Raw genomic sequence first — 23937 nt, forward strand, 5'->3', positions numbered from 1 at the left:
AAGCCATTAAAGTATCACATTACAAGAGGAAGTCACACGTTAAATCTACACATTTAAATATCCTTACAGATACGGTCTTGACATAAACTTTAAATTAAAACCACGCATTAGTGACACATGTTCTGTCGAAGGTTTTCATTTATTCCCCCAACATCTGTCGAATTCTGTGGCAAAGATAAGCCCATTGATCAGCAAATAAAATCAAATAAAAACAAAAGGCTTTTCTTCACTACATAAAACATCCATTTAAATATGGTGTTTCAATATGTTCTCGTGTAAATCAGCAGTCGAAAAAATAAAAATCTGCCGGCACCGAAGGAGTTAAATGGCTTTGGCGAGGCGATTCGTTATAAGATTTATTCTGTCTCCCTGGTGCAATGTTTTTCCCATTTCCCTGCGGTGCGATGCGCACAGCTGCAGCCCCGGCGTGGCCAGTGTGTGATTGTGTTTGTGTGATAGCTTTGTGCCAAGGGCAGGGGAGGGCGGCGGGGCCCAGACTGAGCGGCGCCTCGGCACACCTGGGGAAGTTCAGGTTAAATAGCTCCACATTCCTCAACACACAGCTGATTGAAACATTAACAAACAGTAATCCACAGGCCAGGCCGCAGATGGGCCGGGAAACACGCCAACACCGAGAGAGAGAGAGAGAGAGAGAGAGAGAGAGAGAGAGAGAGAGAGAGAGAGAGAGGGAGAGACAGAGAGTTTGTCGGATAGAGATTCCCACAGTACAGTCGTATGCCATAAGTTTGCTATATATACTTAAAAGAGGAAAGAAAACAAGGGGGAAAAACAACTACACTGTTTTAGTTCTAGGAGAAGCTTCCACGAGTGGACTTATTTAACACTTTTTTCATCATTTATGATATTACTGAGCAGTTAAACTGTTAAACATATGTAACATTATCTCTGGGCCGGGCAGCCTCTATAAGAAGTTTGTACTTTTTTTTTTAAATTACAGTTAAATCCAGTCGGGACTGTGTCGAGGATTTTGGCCTCAGTCTTAATAACAATGATCATTTTAATCCCAGAGTCAATAAACATAAATCATCATCAAACCCCTGCCTCCAACTCTCCCACTCTATTGTCCTCTGGCGAGCATGAAAAACATTGCAAGTCTTGATTATCCGCTGTGTACGTGTGTCAAGGATGATAGAGGAAGACAACAGCGCCATCGTGTGGCAATCTTAACACATATCACATTTACACAGTATGGCGTGTTTTTAGAGACGAAGGAGCTTACTGTACTGCGATAAATGAACTTTACTCGATTGTTGCCCTTTTCCATTATACCTTTGCTTTTGACTTACTGCTCAACTGATTCCACACCTGTGATCTTTAATTGAAAACATGTAAACATGACTAATTATAGAATCAAAAACAAAGGATCACCAAGTCTTGCAAGAATCAGTAATAAAATATAAGGATGCAGATCAGAACTACTCACTCTTACTTTGTTTATGAACATATTACAGTGCATTAGCAGAAATGAAACGTTTTGCTCAGTTACTGCAGATAAGGGGAAATTACAGGCCGTTTTCCACTTACACTCCAGTTACTGGTTTCTTTTCAGTAATACTTTAAATATAGCAGTATTTTCCTGTGGCTTAGTGTCTTAATGTTTCAGTTGTGGACAAGATGATAACAATTTAACCAAAGAGTCATCTCCCATCTAAACCTCCCAGGTGTTTTGATTCAAAAACAACTTTTAGACCCAAAGAAAAAGCAGGCATTTCATTTCTACATATATATATATATACAGTGGGGCAAAAAATTATTTAGTCAGCCACCGATTGTGCAAGTTCCCCCACTTAAAATGATGACAGAGGTCAGTAATTTGCACCAGAGGTACACTTCAACTGTGAGAGACAGAATGTGAAAAAAAAATCCATGAATTCACATGGTAGGATTTGTAAAGAATTTATTCGTAAATCAGGGTGGAAAATAAGTATTTGGTCACCTCAAACAAGGAAAATCTCTGGCTCTCACAGACCTGTAACGTCTTCTGTAAGAAGCTTTTCTGTCCCCCACTCGTTACCTGTATGAATGGCACCTGTTTGAACTCATCATCTGTATAAAAGACACCTGTCCACAGCCTCAAACAGTCAGACTCCAAACTCCGCCATGGCCAAGACCAAAGAGCTTTCGAAGAACACCAGGAAAAGTATTGTAGACCTGCACCAGACTGGGAAGAGTGAATCTACAATAGGCAAGCAGCTTGGTGTGAAAAAATCAACTGTGGGAGCAATCATCAGAAAATGGAAGACATACAAGACCACTGATAATCTCCCTCGATCTGGGGCTCCACGCAAGATCTCATCCCGTGGGGTCAAAATGATGATGAGAACGGTGAGCAAAGATCCCAGAACCACACGGGGGGACCTGGTGAATGACCTGCAGAGAGCTGGGACCAAAGTAACAAAGGTCACCATCAGTAACACACTACAACGGCAGGGAATCAAATCCCGCAGTGCCAGACGTGTTCCGCTGCTGAAGCCAGTGCATGTCCAGGCCCGTCTGAAGTTTGCCAGAGAGCACATGGATGATACAGCAGAGGATTGGGAGAATGTCATGTGGTCAGATGAAACCAAAGTAGAACTTTTTGGTATAAACTCAACTCGTCGTGTTTGGAGGAAGAAGAATACTGAGTTGCATCCCAAGAACACCATACCTACTGTGAAGCATGGGGGTGGAAACATCATGCTATGGGGCTGTTTTTCTGCCAAGGGGACAGGACGACTGATCCGTGTTAAGGACAGAATGAATGGGGCCATGTATCGTGAGATTTGGAGCCAAAACCTCCTTCCATCAGTGAGAACTTTGAAGATGAAACGAGGCTGGGTCTTCCAACATGACAATGATCCAAAACACACCACCCGGGCAACAAAGGAGTGGCTCCGTAAGAAGCATTTGAAAGTCCTGGAGTGGCCTAGCCAGTCCCCAGACCTCAACCCCATAGAAAATCTGTGGCGGGAGTTTAAAGTCCGTGTTGCTCGGCGACAGCCCCAAAACATCACTGCTCTCGAGAAGATCTGCATGGAGGAATGGGCCAAAATACCAGCTACTGTGTGTGCAAACCTGGTAAAGACCTATAGTAAACGTTTGACCTCTGTTATTGCCAACAAAGGTTATGTTACAAAGTATTGAGTTGTATTTTTGTTATTGACCAAATACTTATTTTCCACCCTGATTTACGAATAAATTCTTTACAAATCCTACCATGTGGATTCATGGATTTTTTTTTTTTTTTTTTTTTTCACATTCTGTCTCTCACAGTTGAAGTGTACCTCTGGTGCAAATTACTGACCTCTGTCATCATTTTAGGTGGGGGAACTTGCACAATCGGTAGCTGACTAAATACTTTTTTGCCCCTGTGTGTGTGTGTGTGTGTGTGTGTGTGTGTGTGTGTGTGTGTGTGTGTGTGTGTGTGTGTGTGTGTGTGTGTGTGTGTGTGTGTGTATATATATATAAAAATAAAAAATAAAGGCATGTGCACACTTTACAAACTCCGTATGCACTTCTGCAGCAGAGCTTTGTTGTTTCTTCTTGTCAGACTGATCAGTGTCAATCATTTGTGTACTTATTTTACTTTCTTTGTTTGGATTTTGATTTCAGATTAGTTTTGACCCCATTAACTCCTTTCTTTGGTCACATTTCTCTTTGTTTTGTCGAGTTACACATGATTGTACTTATTTACACCCTTTGATAAACAAAATTTAATTTAACTTGCTGTAACAAAGGAACTTTGGGATGCATTATTTTAAACAGCAGAATTCAGCGAGCAAAGCAGGGAGTGCGATTTCATATGTAAATATCACTCTGTTTCCACACTTCCTGTCCGGTCAGAAGTACTTGACAAAGTTGTGATGACCTACTCGACCATCCAGAGATCGATCAGCTCCTTCAACCAAAACCATTCTCTTTTACACCAAAGCATTTCACAGAAACTACAAACTGATACTTTGTTATAAACATTAAGTATTTTTGCTTTATGCAGATTGCACATTAATAACTGAATGTTGATAAATTTGCAAAGAGTCAGTCTATACGAGTCACGAGTTTAACATTTTGCGTTAGAACTATGTTAAACTGCATCGTTCTTTTAAAAAGATTGATTTTCTTTACAGAAGCCCTCTCAGTGTAAAATATTTTGCTGTGCAATGCAATACTTATTCAGGAACCCATTTACTTTCATTGTCTCATTTCTAAAATATGGTATTGTTTTGTAATTGGAAGTTTTCTTTTATCATTATTGTTCTTCTTTATGTCACATAGCTTAAGTATTTAAGAAAGAAAATAAGCCCACAAACTTTATTTCTTTATGCCCTGAAAGTGGAAACCGTTTCCAGGTTGACTAGAGTGTGATACTGAAAATACAAGAAAAGCCTAACAGAACACCAAATCCTTCACGTCTTATTTTCAGTAACTTGACAGCAGAAGCGCCCCTCCTCCTCGCATCCATTTTGTACGATCAAACTAATCATTCTGACAACGCAGCGCACCCGCTGATATTTACTGACGTGTAGAGAACTGCACACAGGCATCACAGCTTATGAACAGTAAATAATTGGAGAGCCAGAGCCAGGAGTGTTTAAATAGAAATTTGTATTTTATATCAATATCAACATCAGAGAAAAAAAAAAAAAATCTGTAATATACATCCTGTAAAATAACAGCTTATCTTACCTCCAAAGAAAGAAAAACAAACCAAATGATCTCCTGCCTCTTTTTTGCACTTCATTCAAACTTCAAGATATTTTTTTATTTCTTTTTCTCCTGAAGTAACAAAGTCTGGACATAAGATGAAGTTGTTTCCTGAAAAATAGATGAGATATTGATATGTCTTAAAGTGGATGTTTTTTTTTTTGTTTTGTTTTTTTTCTACATCACAACAAAACATGCGTGTTTTTTTTTTTTCCAGTCCTCTCCCCACTGCACCTCACTTTCCCACTGTGGAACAATCCATCTCATGTCCATAACCACCCAAAGCTTTTACAGATCCAATGATATGTACCCATTTACCATCAGAATAATATAACACAATGTAAAAAATGTACACCAGAAACCTCAGAAACTATACATGTGGAAAAACATCTTTGGATTGCGCATGTTGAAAAGGTAGATTCAGCAAGCTGATAACAGTCGAAACAGAACATCGTGTGAATAATAATAATAATAATAATAAAAAATAAAAAAAAAAGCTGGACTGACAGAGCTGCTGCTGCTCCTGGGAGGGGGGAACACTGCTGATGACGTCAAAGCTCAAACCTTCAACGCATCAGATACTCATCGCAAGTTAAAAAGTGCCTAAAAAACGTAATACATAACCTTATTGTTTTGTTTCCAAAATTAAAAAGCATTCTGTAAATGAAAAAAAAAAAAAAAAAAAAAAAAAAAAAAAAGGAAATCAGATCAGCATTGACCTATGGGACACAAAAATACAACCAGGTCTCATACTTTGTGCAAGAACGGGCCTTTAAAAAGCATGTTTGATAATATATTGTAGAATATTTACAATTCATATTCACAGAGAACATTTGAGACATCTAATACTGCAGTACCATTTGTTTGCTTATAACAGGGATTATGATGCTCAGGTACAGTCTAAAGCATAAAGGCAAGAGTTATTGCTCCAATCTGCATAACATAGTAAACTGTGTGCTTATAGCTTCCAATGACTTTAGAATGAGGCGCATCCAAAGGATAAGGAAGAAAAAAAACAAAACATTGTTGTGAAGGCATTGAATCTCTAGTAAGGCTGTAATGAAGAAATATTGCATCAATCTCTCACCCCCCGAAACAGAAGCCTTGTGGTAAAGTGCAGCCACAGCCAGTTGTACCGTAGTCCTGTTCTGCAGTCTGGCTGTGACGCTGAATACTGCCTGACAGCTTCAGGTCACACACAAACGCACGTGCAAACACACAGCCGTATCGGATTTCTGTATACATGTGTGCGGATGAAACCTAGCACAAATCATTTGTCCTTTCAGCCCACACCCTCTAGGGCGAGCAGCATGTTGTGCTGAGTTCTTTGTGTCAAAATTTATGCTGGGGGAACTCTACTGTGTGTGTGGTGAATATGTGTGTGCGTCTGCGTCCAGTTCCTCTCCTTGTTCAGCTAAATCTGCCACAGCTGAAAGGTCCAGATTCTGTCATGAGCCACAGGTCCTCAGCAATACTTCTGCAAAAAACACACAAAGCAGACAGACAGTTACAAACGGAAATCCTCCGAGCAGCAGCTGAAACACATGTAAGACCCTAAAATTATCCACCTGGTCAGGTCCCATTGGCATTCGGCCCATCCCCATGGAGTTCATTCCCATTTGACCCTGCATCTGTCCTGGCATTTGAGCCATCTGTCCTGCACCAGCCCCGCTGACCGGCCCGGGTCCCCCCATAGAGTTGTTAATCATCATGGGTCCAAACTGGCCCTGATTGCCCTGCTGGGGGAACTGTTGAGGATAGGACCTAGACAAGGAGAAAAATGAAAAGTAAATTACCTCTGTAACTTGATTTTGAGAAGTGCTTAGGAACGTTTCTGTTAAGTAACACTTAAACAACTGATGACTAAAGGAAGCATGATGCAGCATACATGTTACGTGGCATTCCACCCTGCGGCCATCCTTTCAAGTCTCCAGATGGGTACGAGTGCCCTCCCTGTGGATTTCCCTGCATTCCTGGCATCATTGCATTCTGTGGTGGGCCTCCCATTCTTCCTGGCATTATATTTCCTGGTGGGCTGCAACCTGGAGTCATGAAGGCTGGGTCCCCCTGCTGGTTCATCCCTGCAAATAGTGCAACAGTTGTTGAGTGTGAAACTTCAGGAGGATATGACAAAGGATACTGACAGCTGGCTCTATCTCAGCCAACTCACCGTAGTTGCCTCCATAGTTGAAAGCCTGCTGTCCAGGCTGGTTCATGGGGGGGGGGGCCATTGGATTATCCATGCCTGTTGGTGCTGTGACATTAGGAGGAGGGCTGAAGGTACCTGCTGCCCCCTGACCTTGCTGCTGCTGCTGCATCATCATCATCATCCGCTGCCTTCTTAACTGCAACTCTCTGCGCTGAGCTAACACCTGGGCACTCAGGAAACCCGGCTGCAGAGAACAACAATGCTCAGTGTTAAATAGGTAAGTTGGAGCTTTGCTGCCGTGTCGAGTGAACGCATGCTACATTACAGATGAAGTACTGTCTACATACCTGTCCACCCATGCCAGGTTGCATGCCTGTGCGTATGACAGGGTTTCCTCCAGGGGTACTTTCCATCTTTACAGCTTGTCGTGCCTGGTTCATAAACTGCCGGGTGAGATGAGATAAATACACCTTGTTATTCCTTTATACTATTTTTTCACATCCATATTTAACAAACATACAAGAAGACAGATTTCAAAGAAACAAGTTGGAAGCCTGGAAGACTACCTTTAAAAAAAATGTGTCATAGAGAGATTACCTGTTGTCCTTGTAGTCTCTGCTGTAGTTGAAGTCTCAGAGGCTTGTTGGCAGTCATCATGCGAGGTCTTGGCATGTTTGCGCGGGGGTTGCCTATACCCACCATGCCAGGAAAACCCCCTGGCTGCCCCATCTGATTCATCATGGGACTGAAGGTTCCAGGAGACTGGCCTTGCATTGCATTGCCACCATATCCAGGCTGCATGCCCATCGAGGGGGGGCCTGGGTAGCCTTGGCCATACATGGGTTTTTGGTCCATGCCTAAGGAGGTATCAGGCCCTGGGAATGGCCCCGATGGTGGTGGGCATGGACCCTGGCTTTGATCTTGGCTGTGCTGAAGGCCATCAGGTCCCTGGGCCTGGCGTACAGAGATGTTGGTTTGTTAGTGGACTAAACTTTACTAGAATTCCTGTGCATGTTAAGCCAAAAGTGGTTCTAACAATGGCACTAGTGAAGTTATGACTTAAGTGTGTCTCCTACCTGGCCTACGATTTCAGGGATGCCTAGAGCTCGGTCTATCTCCTGAAGAGTACTGACATCAGCAGCCTTGAGCAGAGAGTCCAACTGGTCTACAAGTTCATCACTTGGCCCTTCACTATTGGGCAGAGGCCCCAACAGTTCTTCCAGGGGGTGTGCAAATGGGTCCCTAAACACCAAACCAAAAGAACCATAACGAACAAGTTTTCAAAATGTCACCTTCAGAGTCTAATAATGTTAGCTGCTGAGTTCAGCTCGACATCTAATACAAGAGAAGATAAATGTGGGATTGGTGCTGAAGGTTCACCTGTTTATGTTATTCTGTGGTCTCTCCATTCCCATGGCAGAGTCAGGCCAGGAGGGCGACTGAGGTGGGGGACCGTGTCCAGAAAAAGGTCTCATGCCTACATTAGCATCACTGTTACCTAGAGACATGATAGAAATGCATGTATGGTTCACAATGCACTTAACAGAAAGCTTTTAAATAGTCATGTTAGTATGTTGCACACAAATTAAGGGCATTTTTTTTTAGGTTCAGTCTACAACAGAGACATGTGACATACCCATATCCATGAGCTGCTGCTGCAGCATAGATCTGGTGTTTCCCGGTGCACTGATGGAGCGGTTTATTAAGGGTCCTCCCAGTGGACCAGAGCGACCCATGCCAGGGTGTCCTGGTCCAGCTACAGGGCTGCCGCTGGATCTCTGCATCCCCCATTCCCCTGGCCCTGCCATGGGAGGGCGCTGAGGAATACCCATGCCTCTGCCCATGCCTCCTGAATAACAGGAAAATATACAGAGTGTTTCATTACTGGGTGTTGTCAGTCAAGGGAGTAGCTTCTGTGTGCTAAAGGTGGTGGCTGTAACTAAAAATGTTAAAGTAACTAGAACTCAAAAAAAATTCTCATGCAGTTTATTCTGTTGAACAGGTATAAAGAGAAAACTTGGAGATATTAGATATTTTAGGAAGTAAGTGCTTAAGTTACTTGTAGGATTGCCTCTTGGTGGACACACACTCATGCCTGCAGGATAGCCATTAGGCACAGCTCCTCGGATTGGAACGTCCATGTTCTCTTGTTTGACCACTGTGGAAGAGGAAATATTTCTTCTTGTAGCCAGACTGCCTCCCATTCCTCCCTCTCCGCTCATGGGTTTGGAATCCAAGGACAAGGCTCTTTGATAGGCAACACGCGGACTTGGAAGAATGGGGGCTCTCTCTCCATCTGAAACAAATACAAAACCAGGTTTAAGGTCCCTTCACACTCTTCTGTGTATTACTGTTCAGCACTTGAGTCAAATCACATGATGCACTTGATTATACTGACTGACGTACCATGTAAACTGTCTGGAATATTTCCCCGTTTGTTTCCAGTTTCCTTCCCAGCTCTGGGATCTGAGTCAGGGAAGAAGCCGGGGTTGTTCCTGGGAACACCTAGAATGGTCTCCAGGGTCTGAACCATGAAAAAAAACAAAAAAAAAACAAAAACAAAACAAAACAAAACAGGAAGGATCAGAAACGATGTCTGAGAAGATGATGTATTTGAGAACATGCATGCAAGAGAGATTTTGAGCCTACCTCATCAGCTGGCTCTAACTTGACCTTGCTTTCTATGCTATGGTGATCAGAGCTGGTGACCCCTGGCCCCTGAGCACCTTTCCCATCCAGATCCTTTGGTTTTATCTCCCCCACTTCTTTAGAGTCATCCTTATTGAGGAGGTAGTGAAGGAGGGCATTGGGCTTCTCCTTCTTAGGGCTCTGCTGCTCCTGCTTTGATTCTGACCCCCTAACCACTCCACTGGTGGCAGGCCCTGGCTCTGGTGCCCCAGAATCCAAGCTGCTTTTTCCTGTGGCCTCAGCTGTGATGCGAGCCACTTCATCAGGAGTATTCCCATTCTGCAGGAGCTTGTGGAGAATCTTGTGTTTTTCCTGCAGTGACTGGTTATTTACATTTCCTGTGCTACCAGAGGAGGAAACAGCAGCATGATTGCTGCTTGTAGAGGATGACACTCCCGTAGAGGAGGAGGGACTGGTGACACCAGCTGTTGCATCTTTACTCTCAGGTGTGGAGCTGGGCCCGGAGCTTGCTGTGTGGAGCTCATCTGTAGGAGAGGTGAGGAGCTGCAAAAGCTTCTGGTGGCACTTTGTGTCGGGAACCCGTCTGTTGGTTTCTCCCACACCCAGACTTGCCTCTCTGCTGGCCTGACTGTCTGGCTTGTCAGGAGGGCCCTCACTGGTGGGGGTGTGTGGGTGCTGCTGAGATTGCTGCTCTCCACCAGTCCCCAGTGAGCTTCCTGGGCTCCTGGAGTCCGAGTAGGCTGGGAGGGAAGTTTTACAGGGTCCCCCTGCTGCTTGATTGGTAGAGTTGATGCTTGGGGAGCTGTCGGGCTTGTGAGGAGGAGGAGAAGTGAGTGGGGAAGGCATTGGATTGCCCACTCCCTCACTAATGGCTTGAAGGGCATTCAATGAGTTGCTGGAGAAGGTGGTAGCTCCTCCTCCACCTCCTGAGTTACCGGCATGAGTGGAGCTCATGGGAGAGTTCATACCTACAAAGGACACAACCAGAGTAAATCTACTGAACACACACCAAATAAAAAAGAAAGTTTTAACTATTTATAACTAAAGTACAGTTAACAAGCTGATTTCTTCTTTCCTGGCCCTATATGAAAAACGAAGTAAACCTAAAAACCGAAGCAAGTGAGGCCTACAGTTCATGGTGTGTTGCTTTTTGCAATCTTTTAGCCTGTTTCACTTTGTTAGGCACATTCTATATAAGCAACTTCTTGACTCAACAGGTCTGGCAGTAATCAGGCCTGGGTGTGGCTGGTGAAACTGAACACAGCTTTCCAAAAAATGTGGTTTATCGCCGTTAATTCATGATTTATGGAGAATATTACTTTTCACATGGGGCTAGGAAGGGTTGGGTCAATTTTACTGAATTTTAATGAATGAAATCATTATTTAAAAACTGCATTTTGTATTTAGTGTTGTTATCCTTGTCTGATTTTTCAATTTTACTTTTAAATAATTAATTTAAAACATGCAAGTGTGAGAAATATACAAAAAACAAAACAACAACAACAAAAATATTTTTTCATACCACTATATTCAATTTTGTTTTAAATTCGGCCGTTTCAGAATAGTTGGCTCATACCTCCGGGAGAGAAGGGGCTACCTCGGACTCTGGGGGAACCCACGACGTTGTGCGGAGGACAATTTATCCCTGGACTGGCTTGGGGAGGGCTTGTCATTCCCATCCCATACCCTGCACCTGCAGGTCCACCTCCAGGTCCATGGAACGGGGCCATCTGCTGATGCTGGTGCTGCTGTTGTTGCTGCTGATGCATACCATGATGGCCCATCTGATTCATGGACCCCATTTGGTTCATTGAGTTCATGGGGGAATTTATTGGATGTATGGAGTTCATCTGATTCATATGACCCATGTTGTTCATCTGATGCATGGAATTGATTTGATGCATAGAATGATGCATGGGACTCATTTGATTCATCGGATTCATCCGGTTGCCCCCAGCGTACGGCGGCACTCCTCTTTGTGGCACGTTGCCCTGCTCAGTCATACCGTAGCCCCTGTTCATGGCCATCCCACCTCCTGGGCCCATGTTCATCTGTTGGTTGGGGTTGTTCATACCCATGGTCTGAGGCCTCATGCCACCACCACGGTTCCCCCGATAACCATTATGCTCCCTACAAAAATACAAATGAAAACAGAACAACGATTAAGCTGTAGAAAGGAATGAAACATGATGAAATCATATTGTTCATTAGACAATTTGCACCTTTGCAGCAGGTGTGTGGAGAGGAAAGAGTGTGGTTCATTTGTGCTGGGATTCCTGCAGAGGTCACTTCTTGTTTGAGCTGTGACAGGGGTTCCATCTGAGAGTGAGAACCGGTAAAGAGGTGTCTCCGCATGGCCATTATGGAAAGCTGGAGCAAGAAAAAAGAAGAGAGAAAATAATGTCACTCCTCCAAAATAGCTGACAAAAAAAACTAAACATACTACGAATATTAAAACATCCATAGGTAATAAACCAGCTGCCATACAGTCCCCTCTTCAGCAAGACCTTTAATATTATAAAGTCAGCATAGAGATCATTCACTGTTTACTATAACCAAGGCACCCTGCATGGTCAATAACTATACACCCCAGAAAGTTTAGCTACATAGCTCATGTCTTTTGCTAGAGTAAGATTGTTATTAGTGTTGTTACCCTCTTATTTATGTACAAGGAGCCTTAACCTACAAAACAAAGATTGTAATAAGATGACATGCCTAAGAGCAACCAAACAAAAGATGTTACTGCACACATATATAGTAATGGAGAATCAGAAATGCATACCATCTTGGTAGTGGCGTTTGAAGGACCACGGCTGTCCCTCACTTCGATGGATGAACATCTGCAAGCAGCGTCTAACCAGGTCTTCCCACCCTGGGCGCATGGTCGTGTGAAGAGAGTTCTGCTGTTCAATTTCAATCAGTTTACCTACAACAGAAAATCCCAAGTGAGCTGGTGGTGTTGAGGAGAAAGAAGCTTTCGGTTTAGTCCATGTGTATAATAATACAGACATTTCTAAATAACACTGCCTAACTGTTCATATTTGTGACATGGGTGGATTTATTCTGTAGCACCACCTACATAATTTATAATATTCATTAAATTTAAAATAATTGTGTTATGCACAGCTGCTGTGCTTAACAAAACACGGACACTGTATTGTACAGCTAAACAGCCAGTCACAATGAACTCATTGCATTGTCCATGTAAACTCGTTAGACATTTGGATATGGTCAAAACAACTTGCTGAAGTTCAAACCAAGCATCAGAATGGAGAAGAAAGGTCGATTGAGTGACTCTGAATGCAACATGGTTGTGGGTGCTAGATGGCCTGGTCTGAGTAATTTAGAAACTGATGTTTTACTGGGATTTTCCCACACAACTATCTCTAGAGTTTACAGAGAATGGCCTGAAATAGTCTATCCTTTTATGACCACAGCGTACCCGTATTCTGATGGCTGCTTCCAGCATGTGCCATGTCACAAAGTTCAAATCATCCCAAAGTGGTTTCTTGAACATGACAAGAAGGTCACTGTACTCATATGACCTTCACAGTCCCCAGATCTCAGCCCAACGGAGCATCTTTGGGATGTGGTGAAACAGGAGAGTCACAACATTGATGTGCAGCTGACACATCTGCAGCAACTGTTTGTTGCTATCAAATCCAAGGAAATCCAAATCCATGGATGTTTCTAGCACCGTAAAGCTTGAACTGACCAATTCTTCACGTGCCTTATATTGCCAGAAATCATGAAAGAATAGTGCATGACACACACACACAAAAACTTTTGTAATTCCTGTTTGCTGTAGAGCTTCAATATACTTCTATTTTAAAAAAATGAAACAACACAAAAGCAACAAAAAAAACAGAACCCAAACCAAAAAACATTAAATAAGATGTCATCAGATCACAATCACTTTGATGTCAACTAACTGAAGCAGTAGAGTGTGTGTCTGTTTTACGGCTGTGACAGTCTCCTGTTGACTAAATCTGTCCACAGACAGGCATATTCAGAGATTGTGGTAATTCCTGCTGCAGTCTGGGTCTCCAAAGCCAAATTTAGCCAAAATTACACTCGCACAGAGACAGACTCACTATGTGAAAAACAATAACAACTATGCTTTATTTTTAGCTACACACAAGCTTTGCGAGTATGCCGTGCGTGACTGCAATGCTATTGCACAAACAAGAGCTGCAAAAGTGTCCGAGCGGGCTTTGTGTTACGTCTTGCTCCAGTATGTGTTCCACCATGACACACAGACAAACACAGAGAAACTCACAGTATGAAAAATAATATAAGCCTTGTCGCTGTAGCTGGTTAAAATGCATTTTTCCCCCAAATGTACTTAATTTTTATTATTATTATTTTTTAAATTCTCAGGTGTCTCCATTACATGTCATACAGCAAACACTTACCAGACAGTTCATGACGAGTGCTAAACCTCTCTGTCCGCTCTACTGCAGTGATGCGTCGTGCCACACATATCATACATGACTGCAAATCTGAGGAAAGAGACAGCGCCATGTTAAATCCTCATGTAACTACAGTGGAGGCAGAACGGGACAGTTACTATTTTGTTTATGGATACAGAACTATTTGGAATATTTAAGAGGAAGCCAAATAAGGCAAAAGGTAATGAAAGTACATCTGGTTTTAAACCACAAATTTTAAACATAAAAGTATGGTACGAATGAGTATAAACATAAGGATGTTAAAGATGGTGCAGAAAGCTGCATGTGGTCAGAAGGGAAAAAGAATAACCCACACAAACTTGACATGTCTGGCAGTAGACAGATGGAAAGATACTGATGGTTACACCCTTGTGCAATAAGACACAATAAGAGAGCTGATCAAATAGTTTCACTAACTCATCTACACAATGCAATTTGTAGAGAGTATAGGAGCTGTGGCAATTATCAAAATGATAATTCGAGTATAAGCTCGAAATTTTGACTTTAGTCTAAAAATGGACACTAATTATTATTTATTTTCTTAATGTGGCTCTAACACTAAAAAAAACAAAACAAGCTTATAAACAATGACTTGCCATCTCCCTCCTCCATCATGGCCCGGGGCTGAGTGAGAGCAAAACACTGCATAGTCTCATAGCGTTGGCCTCCCGCTCTTTCTTCTGGCAGTCCATGAGTCTGACTGTGAACATAGCTGACCAGCATGCGACAGTTGAATGTGTGGCTCTTCTGACGAGGTGCCTCTCCACCCCACGATGCTCCATTGGGTGCTGTGATGCAAAAAAAAAGAAAAAAAAAAGATGCAGACTCTTTAACCACGTGTGCAAGTGATCCACCATTTATGTGTGTGTTGTTATGTTTTATGCATCTTAAATGTGTTTGCACAAACATAATAAACACTCGTGTCTCACCATTAGACTTGGGGAGATTCTTGTGAAACTCCTCTCGGTCCTCGTCATGGATGATATTGTACACGCTGGTGTTGATCAGCTCCTCCTGCTTGTACTGCAGGTACTGGGTCACATTGTCCGATACAAATACAATGCTGCCCTCCCGGTTAACCACAAAGAGAAAGCCGTCCAAGGCCTAAAAGAGCAAGGGCAGAAGAAAGGAGAGCCAAATGGAGTGAAGGCCCGTCAATGCAAATAGCATTAGTTTTTTTTTTTTTAATTATTACTGCTTTGTCCGTCTAAAAAGAAACCAGCTGAGACATTTTTATCAGCTACATGTCAGCAATGTCACCAAAACACAGATCCAACATATGGAGGGGGAGCTAATTGGTGTTACTCTTTTGCCCCCGAGTGATTGTCCCCAAACTGACCTGTAGGAGCAGTGGCCCCAGATGGTCCTTGTCAATGACCCCTTGACCAGTGGAGGAAACATCCGCCTTCTGAACATCGTCATCACTGCAAGAACTCTTTCCTGAAAACAAATGAGGCACACTGCACTGTTGGTAACGATAATAATGATAATAATGTTACAGTTCTGTTGAAAATAACTTCCACTGTGTAAATCAACAAGATTAGTTTGAATTCTTGGGACAACTTGGTGCATGACCTGTATATTTTCCCCAACTTTTACTTTGTTTTTGTACATAATACTGAGGCATAATCTAAAATTACAAAAGACAAAACAACAACAACAACAACAACAAAACAAACCCCAACTTAAAACATATCAGTCTGTATAATTACCCACAGTATAATAAATATGTTTTCTGGCCACCAGATGGCAGCACAAGTCATGACTGCATGGTTGGCATGCCTTTCTATTTTTAAAATCAGCATGTGTCTGAGGCTTTGTTAGATACCACTCTATATAGCTGGGTCACTTGGAACACAAGCAAGATGTGAAACTGTATGCCACTGGATTTAATGCTATTTCAAACTTTCAGTAGCTGTACAAGAAGAGATGAGACAGCAGTTGCTGACCTAAATGAAAAAGAAAACATAACAAAACAAGGAAACTGACCCTAAAGACGAAGACATGTAAACAAGGGTTGGGGAAAGGTGTGTTAAATAAACAACAGTCAGAAAAGAGAAGAAAAACGGAGAGGCCCCTCCATCATTCTTATCCTGTATCTATGGTAACCTGGCTGCACAACGCCAGGACCCACAGTAGCCAGCTGTGACCCTCTGGGTACATTCCAATATGATTGCTCGCTTTCTTCTTTACCCACTTATCCTAACAGATGTAATCGCAACCAGGCTAAAAACATTTGGAGGAAGTTATTCACTTCTGTGTATTTAATTGTGTAAAATCTGCAAAAATGGTTAAAAAAAAAAAAAAAAAAAAAAAAAAGCTTTGAGATAGGAGTGGCTCTCTATAAGGTCTGATTTCTGAGTCTCCAGTAGCATTAGTCTCCCAGAGAGAAACAGGGTTTGGCACTAACAGATACACACTGTCACTTACAGCCTTGAGCCATGACCACCAAGGATTGGTCTCAATTACTGGTGCTCATTTACCCCCAGCGATACAAACAGCCAAACTGGCTGTCAGTCTGAAGTGGCCTGGCCATGAACCAAACACACTACTTTATCACTGGCATCATCTGTCCTGCAGCAGCGTACTTGACAATCCTTACTTTCTCCACGGTTTACTTTCCATACACAAATTCAAAAATAAAATGATCCTTTGTTTTAATCACAAAGATGTAATCTGAACATGGAGGTGGTACCTTGCTCCTTGATTTGTCTGATCTGCCTCACTGTCTCCTTCAGGATGGCACATTTGTCAGGCTTGACGTTGAAGCTGTCAATGTTGGAGAGGTTGGCAGAGATGAGCTCAGCCAGCTCCTCGATGTACTTGCTCTCCTGTTCCCTCCGACGCTTGTCACACCTGCTGAGGCACCAAAGGGATTAGATATGTTGCCATGACAACCTCACCTCTCCATGCCCCATCCGTATGCAGGCCATACGGCCATACAGGGCTCAGATGCTTCAGATATTCAGTTAGCAGCAACATATGCTTGAACCAGGGATGTGGTCAGGAGGAAGACAGCGACATCACACACACTCATGCATCATGCTGGCATTTAAATAAAAACAGCGACGGACAAAGTGGACTGATGCATTAAATATACTCAGCACAAGTTAGAGCACTTACCCTAAGCTTGGAGTGTCACAGGTGGACAGTTTACGCTTACGGTCGGAGCACAGGGGATCCAACGAGTTGTCTCCGACGCCACTCATCTTCAGCACACATCAGCACCTGAAAGCGCAAATCGGTGCATTGCATATATACATAACGTGGTATGATCAGACAGAATGACCTGAGAGTGGTATGTGTTGCAATCTAAAAGACCATTAAAATGTTTTTTTGTGTTTTTTTGCAAAGTCCACTCAGAAGTGAGTGCAGATGAAGAGACTTCTGGGGGAACAGAAGAATTTAGATCAGTATAGATTTATAAGGGCAGACTATCCAGTTATCTGAGCAGCCTTGGTTTCTGCACTGTGTTTGATGGGAGTGAAATCTCATCTGTTCCACTGCAAGGAGCAACTGATGATGATGTAGTGATTTGGAGCCTCAGGGGAGATGGGTCATCCCGCGTTCAGCCAGCCTGCCCGCTAGAATGATACCCTTCTGCTAGCAGCGGCAACACAAGTATACTATACAAACCATTTCCAGTGCACTTGCATGCTCAGGCATGTCGGGGCACAGTGTTTAAGAGTGCTAGAAGCTACTGTCCCAGAAAGGCACATATTCACCAGCTCGTCTATTTGTTTAACTGCCTGGGGCTGCACAAGCCAAAAAAAGAAAAAAGAAAAATATTGCACACTGTTCAGGCTTGTGGAGCCTTGAAACAATCCAGGCGAGGCTCTGCAACTTTTAGTCATTTGAATACGCTGTATTCTCTTTACTGTGCACGGTTAATGCTAAGCTATATCCGTTCTTTCTTCCAATAGATTTTACGTTCAGTCCCCCCTGTATCATCCTAAGACAACACCTCCCTTGTATTTTTCCCTTTCGGTAGTTGTGCCGAGCAAGGGATCGTGTCCTTGTTTTCTTGCTCTGGCACTAGCCTCTGTCTGACCTCTCAGAGTTCATGAGAGGAAACCCCTGTAGCCAACATCTAAGGTCACTGCTCCTTCCTATTCCCACCCAAAAACTTCTGAGCTGCACTACCAGACTGTTCGACTACAACCCTATCCTGGACTTTGTGTCTGCTTCTGTGCGCACGCACACGCACACACACAAACTCATTCCAAAGAAGTGTAAAACGGATGGGAGTCATTATGCAACTCCTGCTCTGCAACTGCAGGCTAGGACATGCAGCCCAGTCACCCACCACCACTATTACTACTAGAAGAGCACCAGGTCTCAGACACACACTTTGTGCAGTAAATCTGCATCGCATGCTTCTTGTCTGTCTACCTTTCAGCACCCCTCTCTAAATCTGCCTGTCGTGCTCCGGCTGTGACTCTTGCTCCCCTCCCTCCTCTCTTTCTTCCTTCCTTTCTGATTTCTGACCTAAGGCTCACCTCTGCAGCAGCATAGAAAGATGACATCAGCCCTCAGTCAGCCTCACATCCTGACCGGACAAACAGCAGAGCTGTAGGCTGCTGGAAGTCTTTTGGAGGACAGGGTATGAATACCAGGACTGTACTACAGGGAAACCTTACTGAAAACCAGAGTAAACGTAAACACGTTCCAACATGGTAATGCAAAAAAAAGAAAAGAAAGAAGAAAAAAAAAAAAAAAAAGAAAGGTAATATGATCTTACACAAAACAAGAATGCTCTCATTTGATTTTGACAACTGTAACTCAAATTTACTGTTGTTTTTAAGTTTGTGTGTTTTTGACATTTAAACCAGCTAAACGTTTAACATGACTGAAAACAGACACAAGTTGAGTAGATGGCAGCAGAGCAGTAAAAGAGAAACTTTTAGCAGCAGCCCACCAAAACCACAGATGTCTCTCAACAGGCCTGGCAGTGTGCCACTGACCTGAATCAGCTTCATCTAACAGTGTGAAAGTTGCTCAGGAACAAGATGAGATGTTGCACCTACCATCAGGTACATGGGCACAGTAAATAATAAAAACATTTTATATTTCAAAGTAAAATGGTCCTAATTGTTATTTGATGGAGTGAATGCATTTCTGTGTTTTGTTACTGCATGCTCACCTTAGCCAGTACAAGCCCCAGTCAAAATCCATTCAGGGTCTAGTGTCACTTTAATGTCTCAACATCTCCTGAAAACAGAAAGAGAAAGGTCATGAACTACAGCGCTCTATAAATGTCTGGAAGTCTCAACATGACTAGTACTTTTGTGCACGCTAAAACATGTGCTTTATATATGTTTTTCGTTCATAGAATTTCATGGGAAAGACTCAATTCTAAAAATGCACAGGAAGTCACAGCAGTTTGCATCCTGTTTGCCCCCTCCCCCTCGGCCTGTTCCACTGCGTCATCACTTCCCTTTCCAGGAAACGTGGCCACTTATCCACCATATTTACATATTCTGTTCGTCAGTTCCCTGTCGTCCTGGTTTTTACTCACATTTTGTCTGATTGTTGTCTGGCATCCGAGGGTTTCCAAAACTAATCTAATTGAGCATTAGGAGAAAACACAGCATGGAAATCCTTCTTCTATATCTGACAAAAGGTCAGAAAATTCCAGCTGCATTTACTAAAATGCTTAAAGACCTTTACCATCTATGGCAGCCAGTAAAGTTATCTCAGTCAGTGTGGTGTTTTTTTGGTTTTCTTATTAAGGAAACTCTGCAGAAATGAATCTCGTGATCTTTCTAGTCACTAACTTAATAGTTTTTCCCATAGAGCAATTACAATATCAGATTCAGATATGTTATCTTTTTATTTTCTTTTTTTGCTAATCAAGTATCCTTCTGGTCACAAGGGATCTGTCAGATTCCCAATCCTAATATTTAGAGTGCCTTGTGTTCAGCAAGTGTACAAGCTCCTGCCTAAATCACTGCATCATCCTCTGTCAAAGAAAAGCCTGTGAGATAGTGTTTTTCCCATGCTGAAATCTAAGAATAGCCACACAGAGTAAACACAAATTCTTCCTGTGATAAAGTTTGATATTAAAAAAAATCTAAGTTCAAAATAAAAATAAATCCATTTTATTAGTTACCATGTTCAACTGCTCATTTATACAAAGTTATACTGAGCCAATCACTTGTAAGTGTGTGCATGCATGGGCAAGAAGACCTGCTGTAGCTCAAACTCAGCATGATGGCAAACAAAGGCGATTTAACAGATTTTGAACGTGGTGTTGTTGCTGCCAGATGGGTTGGTCTGAATATTTCAGAAACTCCTAATATACTGGGATATTTTTTTTCCTTTCACAACCATCTCTAAAGCTTACAGAGAAAATCTGAAACAAACACTATGAGTGAGTGGCAGAGAAAATGCCTTGTTGACACCAGAGGTAAGAGGGGAATAGTCAGACAGCTTCAAATGGACAAGAAGGCACGGTAACAAAGGTAACCAATTCTTGTAATCAAGGTAATCAGAAGAGCATCTCCGAACAAACAAAACACTGAACCTGGAAGCAGATGGACTACAGCAGAAGAAGAGCACATCGGGTGACACTCTTAGCAGCTAAGGACAAGAAACTGGTTCAACAGCTCAGGTTGGTAGTAGGGCTGCTCGATTATGGCAAAAATGATAATCACGATTATTTTCACTGAAATTGAGATCGCGATTATTTGACGATATTTATTTAACCCTTTAAGACCTACCATAGAACCAAGTCCGCCAGAGCTTATATTATTTTTTTACATGTTGTAGTGCCATTTGTGGGAGCATTTCAAGTTGCTAAATAACTGTTATAGCCCATATTTTAATAATATGTATGCATTAAGTCCATAGTAACTACATTAATTGCAAAAAAGTGCAATAAACTACAAAAAAAATTGAAAATCGCTTTTGTTTTGTTACATATATTTCTACTTGGAGAAATTTAAGAGGTTTATCCCTCAAAACTTTAAATACAAAAAAGTTGCAAAAAATAGTTTACAACAACAGGAAATTTATTTTGAGTGTCTTCATAGTTTTATTTTGGAGATACACCAATTTTTATATACTGCAGGAAAAACAAAAAAACAAAAAAAACAAAAAACAATCCTATGATGCAAATTTGCAAAGAAAACAGCATGTGCATCAAAATAAACTATTTCCAGCAGTGCAAGCATCCCAGAAACTATTCAGAAAAGTCAAACATGACCAGTAGAGGTTTTTAAGGCCTACAAGTAAAAAAAACTACATTTCCGCAAAAATGACGTCACTTCAGGTTTCCGCCTGGAAATGGCAGACATGCGAATGTTCGCGCTGACGTCTGTTTCACTGTGGGAAGTGTTATGAACAGCTGATCGGATCGGCAAAGCGTGTTTCTGGAATATTATGTTTTTGTTCCTGCAAGGCTTTTTATGCAATTTTTGCAAAGCTTTATGTGGAAGGAAACCGTGACCGAGGACAAGCTGATGGCATAAGATGTAAGTACAACTCCTCTGGTTTCATATGCAAAACAAATTATTGCGCTAGCTTACGCGGTTCAGATTCTACAGGGATTTAAAAATAGTTACACAAAACGGAGCGTGCTGCTCTGACCGGATTTAAAGGGTTAACAATGACTTTAAAAAATAATATAAAATAGTGTGCAACACCACTGAAGTTTTTTTTACCTCTCTTTTCAACCAACGGCAGTCACTCTCCTCTCCAAATAACTTCTGCTTAGCTTTCCGAGCTTCCCTCGGGTCCTCTTAATCAGCGGTCTCCAACCTTTTTTGCGCCACGGACGGTTTATGCCCGACAATATTTTCACGGACCGGCCTTTAAGGTGTCGCGGATAAATGAGGGAGGGGCTAATAATCGGCTCAGTCATTTTTAATGATCGTTGAAAGCCCAGATCGTAATCGTGATTAAAATTCGATTAATTGAGCAGCCCTAGTTGGTAGTGATGTAATGTAAACGTATTATTGTTTAAAAGCAACAGCCTAAATTAGTATTGTTCCCAACCATGAGGATTGGTCCATAAACACAGACGAGCACCATGTTAAAAAGTGAAAAATTAATTCAGTTAAAAAGTCAAAAGGTTTGTGTAACAGCAAGGTGCACCTAACGAAATGGCAGGTGAGAGTATATTAAAAACACACATAAAACATTAAACATGCTAATAAAAATATATCATTACACAGTTGTCCAACTCATAATCATCACTGCCACACACAGGAAGTGTGTGAACTGTGACTCTGAGTCCAGAGTGTGTGCCTATGAGATACTCCAACACAGGACACTGATTACATTAGTCCCAAAAACAGAGCTGCAACTCATCTAATGCTGCAGCTCAATAATTTAAACACAGACAAAGAGATAAAACCAGCCCTCTTTTCTCTGTCTGTCAACTGTCCAAATACAGGTTAATTATTATGAGGAACCTGTTTACACACACAACCAACAGAACAACAATGTAGAGACATAATGAACCCGTTTAGTTTTAACACTACACACTTCATCACACACAAGTCTTTGCTAAGCATTAATCCCTTTGTTTTTGCTCTAGTTCATTGACGGTACAATTGTAGACCTGATCCTTAGGGAGGACGAGTAACAAAAGGTAACAGAAAAAAGTTTATTTTAAAAAAAAAAAAAAAAAGAGCACTGAAAAGTAGGGCTGGGCCATATTATACCATTCACGGTAATGCCGGTATAATGTTAGGCAACGATAGGAAAATGAAATATCGCGATAGAATATGAGTAAAACGCGCATGCGCAGTGCCTTTGTTTTCATACGCACATGGCCGATTGTTGAGTGAAACAGATGAACCAGAATTGGTTTGTAAAAATGGTGCAACTTCAGTGATGTGGAACTGGTTTGGTGTTGGTCCGTCAGATACACGACAAAGCACATTTTTTTGCAGAACATGCAAGCGGCCGTCGTTATTGTCGTATTTGTCGAACTAAGATGCTCTTAAATCTGGGAGTAATCTGGGTCCTAAACTCCATAATCTTCAGGTCAAACGAACACTGCAGCATCACTGAGAGTTAAAAAACTGTCTCAATTCTTTCATCTTTAATAAAACGATCAGCATTGCTGCTTTACCAGGTGTAACTATGAAGTTTAACTTCCAGGCATCCATGAAAACAAAATGTATTACATTTAATGGAGTTAGAAGTTAGCAGGAAGCTAGCGGAAGTTAGCTCGCTAGTTACCTAAGCATGATATTGCATGTTCTGACTGAGATTTCTGAAAAGATTCAAACGTACAGCTCTGCTATCACGTCCAACATAAATGAAGACAGGAAACTAAACAGCAGTGACGTTTGTAGGGTTACTGAAGTTGGGCTAGCTGGTATATAATGATGTGCTACCTGATCGCTAGCGACACAGCTATGTTAGCATAACATAAACAGTGAAGCTGGAGGACGAACACTAACACTTTTCCATTTATAAAAGTTAACGTTAAGGTTCCTGATAGTTAGAGACAAATGCAATCGCATGGCAGGATGCTGTAAACGGACCAAACTTCAGTCAGGAGAACAACTGAGATAATCCATCCACAATACAAGGTTAGTCATTAATATACTGCAACAACAATAGAGCAGCTGCCAGAGAATTCAACACTAATGAATCAATGGTACAGAAGTGGAGGAAGCAAGAAGAATGAGTTTAATAAAGTTTGATTTATCTGACTGCTTTGTTTCGCTTAATGTGCCTTATAATCCCGTGCACCTTATGGTCCGAAAAATACGTACTGCACACTGCAGTTTAATGTTGCAAAGCACCTCTTTTTAACTTCAGTGGATATTATACATGGTTATGCTCAGGATATGTCAGCCCATTTCTACTGGAAATGCCTTTTGGTTAAACTTTCAGCAAGGAATTTGCATTTGCACTGTTACATTTTTATAAAGCTTTAATGTACATAAAAACCAGCTTCCTGTTTAAGTGAAAATAAATGGAAGGTTGTCTTTTTGCGCTAGTAATGTTGTGGAGTTGTATTTTGTC

General features: G+C 41.9%; 1 protein-coding gene across 1 annotated transcript in view; it reads right to left on the reverse strand.

The window, feature by feature from the left end:
* Positions 1 to 4585: 4585 nt before the first annotated feature.
* Positions 4586 to 23937, reverse strand: part of ncoa3 (nuclear receptor coactivator 3) — a 36197-nt gene continuing 16845 nt past the window's right edge. The window contains exons 2-23 of the mRNA XM_080892176.1: positions 19094 to 19161; positions 17074 to 17178; positions 16646 to 16806; positions 15290 to 15390; positions 14880 to 15054; positions 14547 to 14738; positions 13915 to 14001; positions 12282 to 12425; positions 11722 to 11869; positions 11076 to 11629; positions 9500 to 10467; positions 9257 to 9374; positions 8910 to 9146; positions 8487 to 8699; positions 8231 to 8348; positions 7927 to 8092; positions 7448 to 7804; positions 7198 to 7293; positions 6872 to 7094; positions 6590 to 6782; positions 6270 to 6465; positions 4586 to 6178 (exon numbers count right to left, since the gene is read on the reverse strand). Of these exons, the coding sequence (XP_080748302.1) occupies positions 6167 to 6178; positions 6270 to 6465; positions 6590 to 6782; positions 6872 to 7094; positions 7198 to 7293; positions 7448 to 7804; positions 7927 to 8092; positions 8231 to 8348; positions 8487 to 8699; positions 8910 to 9146; positions 9257 to 9374; positions 9500 to 10467; positions 11076 to 11629; positions 11722 to 11869; positions 12282 to 12425; positions 13915 to 14001; positions 14547 to 14738; positions 14880 to 15054; positions 15290 to 15390; positions 16646 to 16806; positions 17074 to 17159 (4545 nt within the window). The 5' untranslated portion in view covers positions 17160 to 17178; positions 19094 to 19161 and the 3' untranslated portion in view covers positions 4586 to 6166. The remainder of the gene's footprint in view (positions 6179 to 6269; positions 6466 to 6589; positions 6783 to 6871; positions 7095 to 7197; positions 7294 to 7447; positions 7805 to 7926; positions 8093 to 8230; positions 8349 to 8486; positions 8700 to 8909; positions 9147 to 9256; positions 9375 to 9499; positions 10468 to 11075; positions 11630 to 11721; positions 11870 to 12281; positions 12426 to 13914; positions 14002 to 14546; positions 14739 to 14879; positions 15055 to 15289; positions 15391 to 16645; positions 16807 to 17073; positions 17179 to 19093; positions 19162 to 23937) is intronic.

The sequence above is a fragment of the Rhamphochromis sp. 'chilingali' genome (assembly GCF_963969265.1).
Source record: "Rhamphochromis sp. 'chilingali' genome assembly, chromosome: 9".
In the NCBI taxonomy this organism is placed as follows: Eukaryota; Metazoa; Chordata; class Actinopteri; order Cichliformes; family Cichlidae; genus Rhamphochromis; species Rhamphochromis sp. 'chilingali'.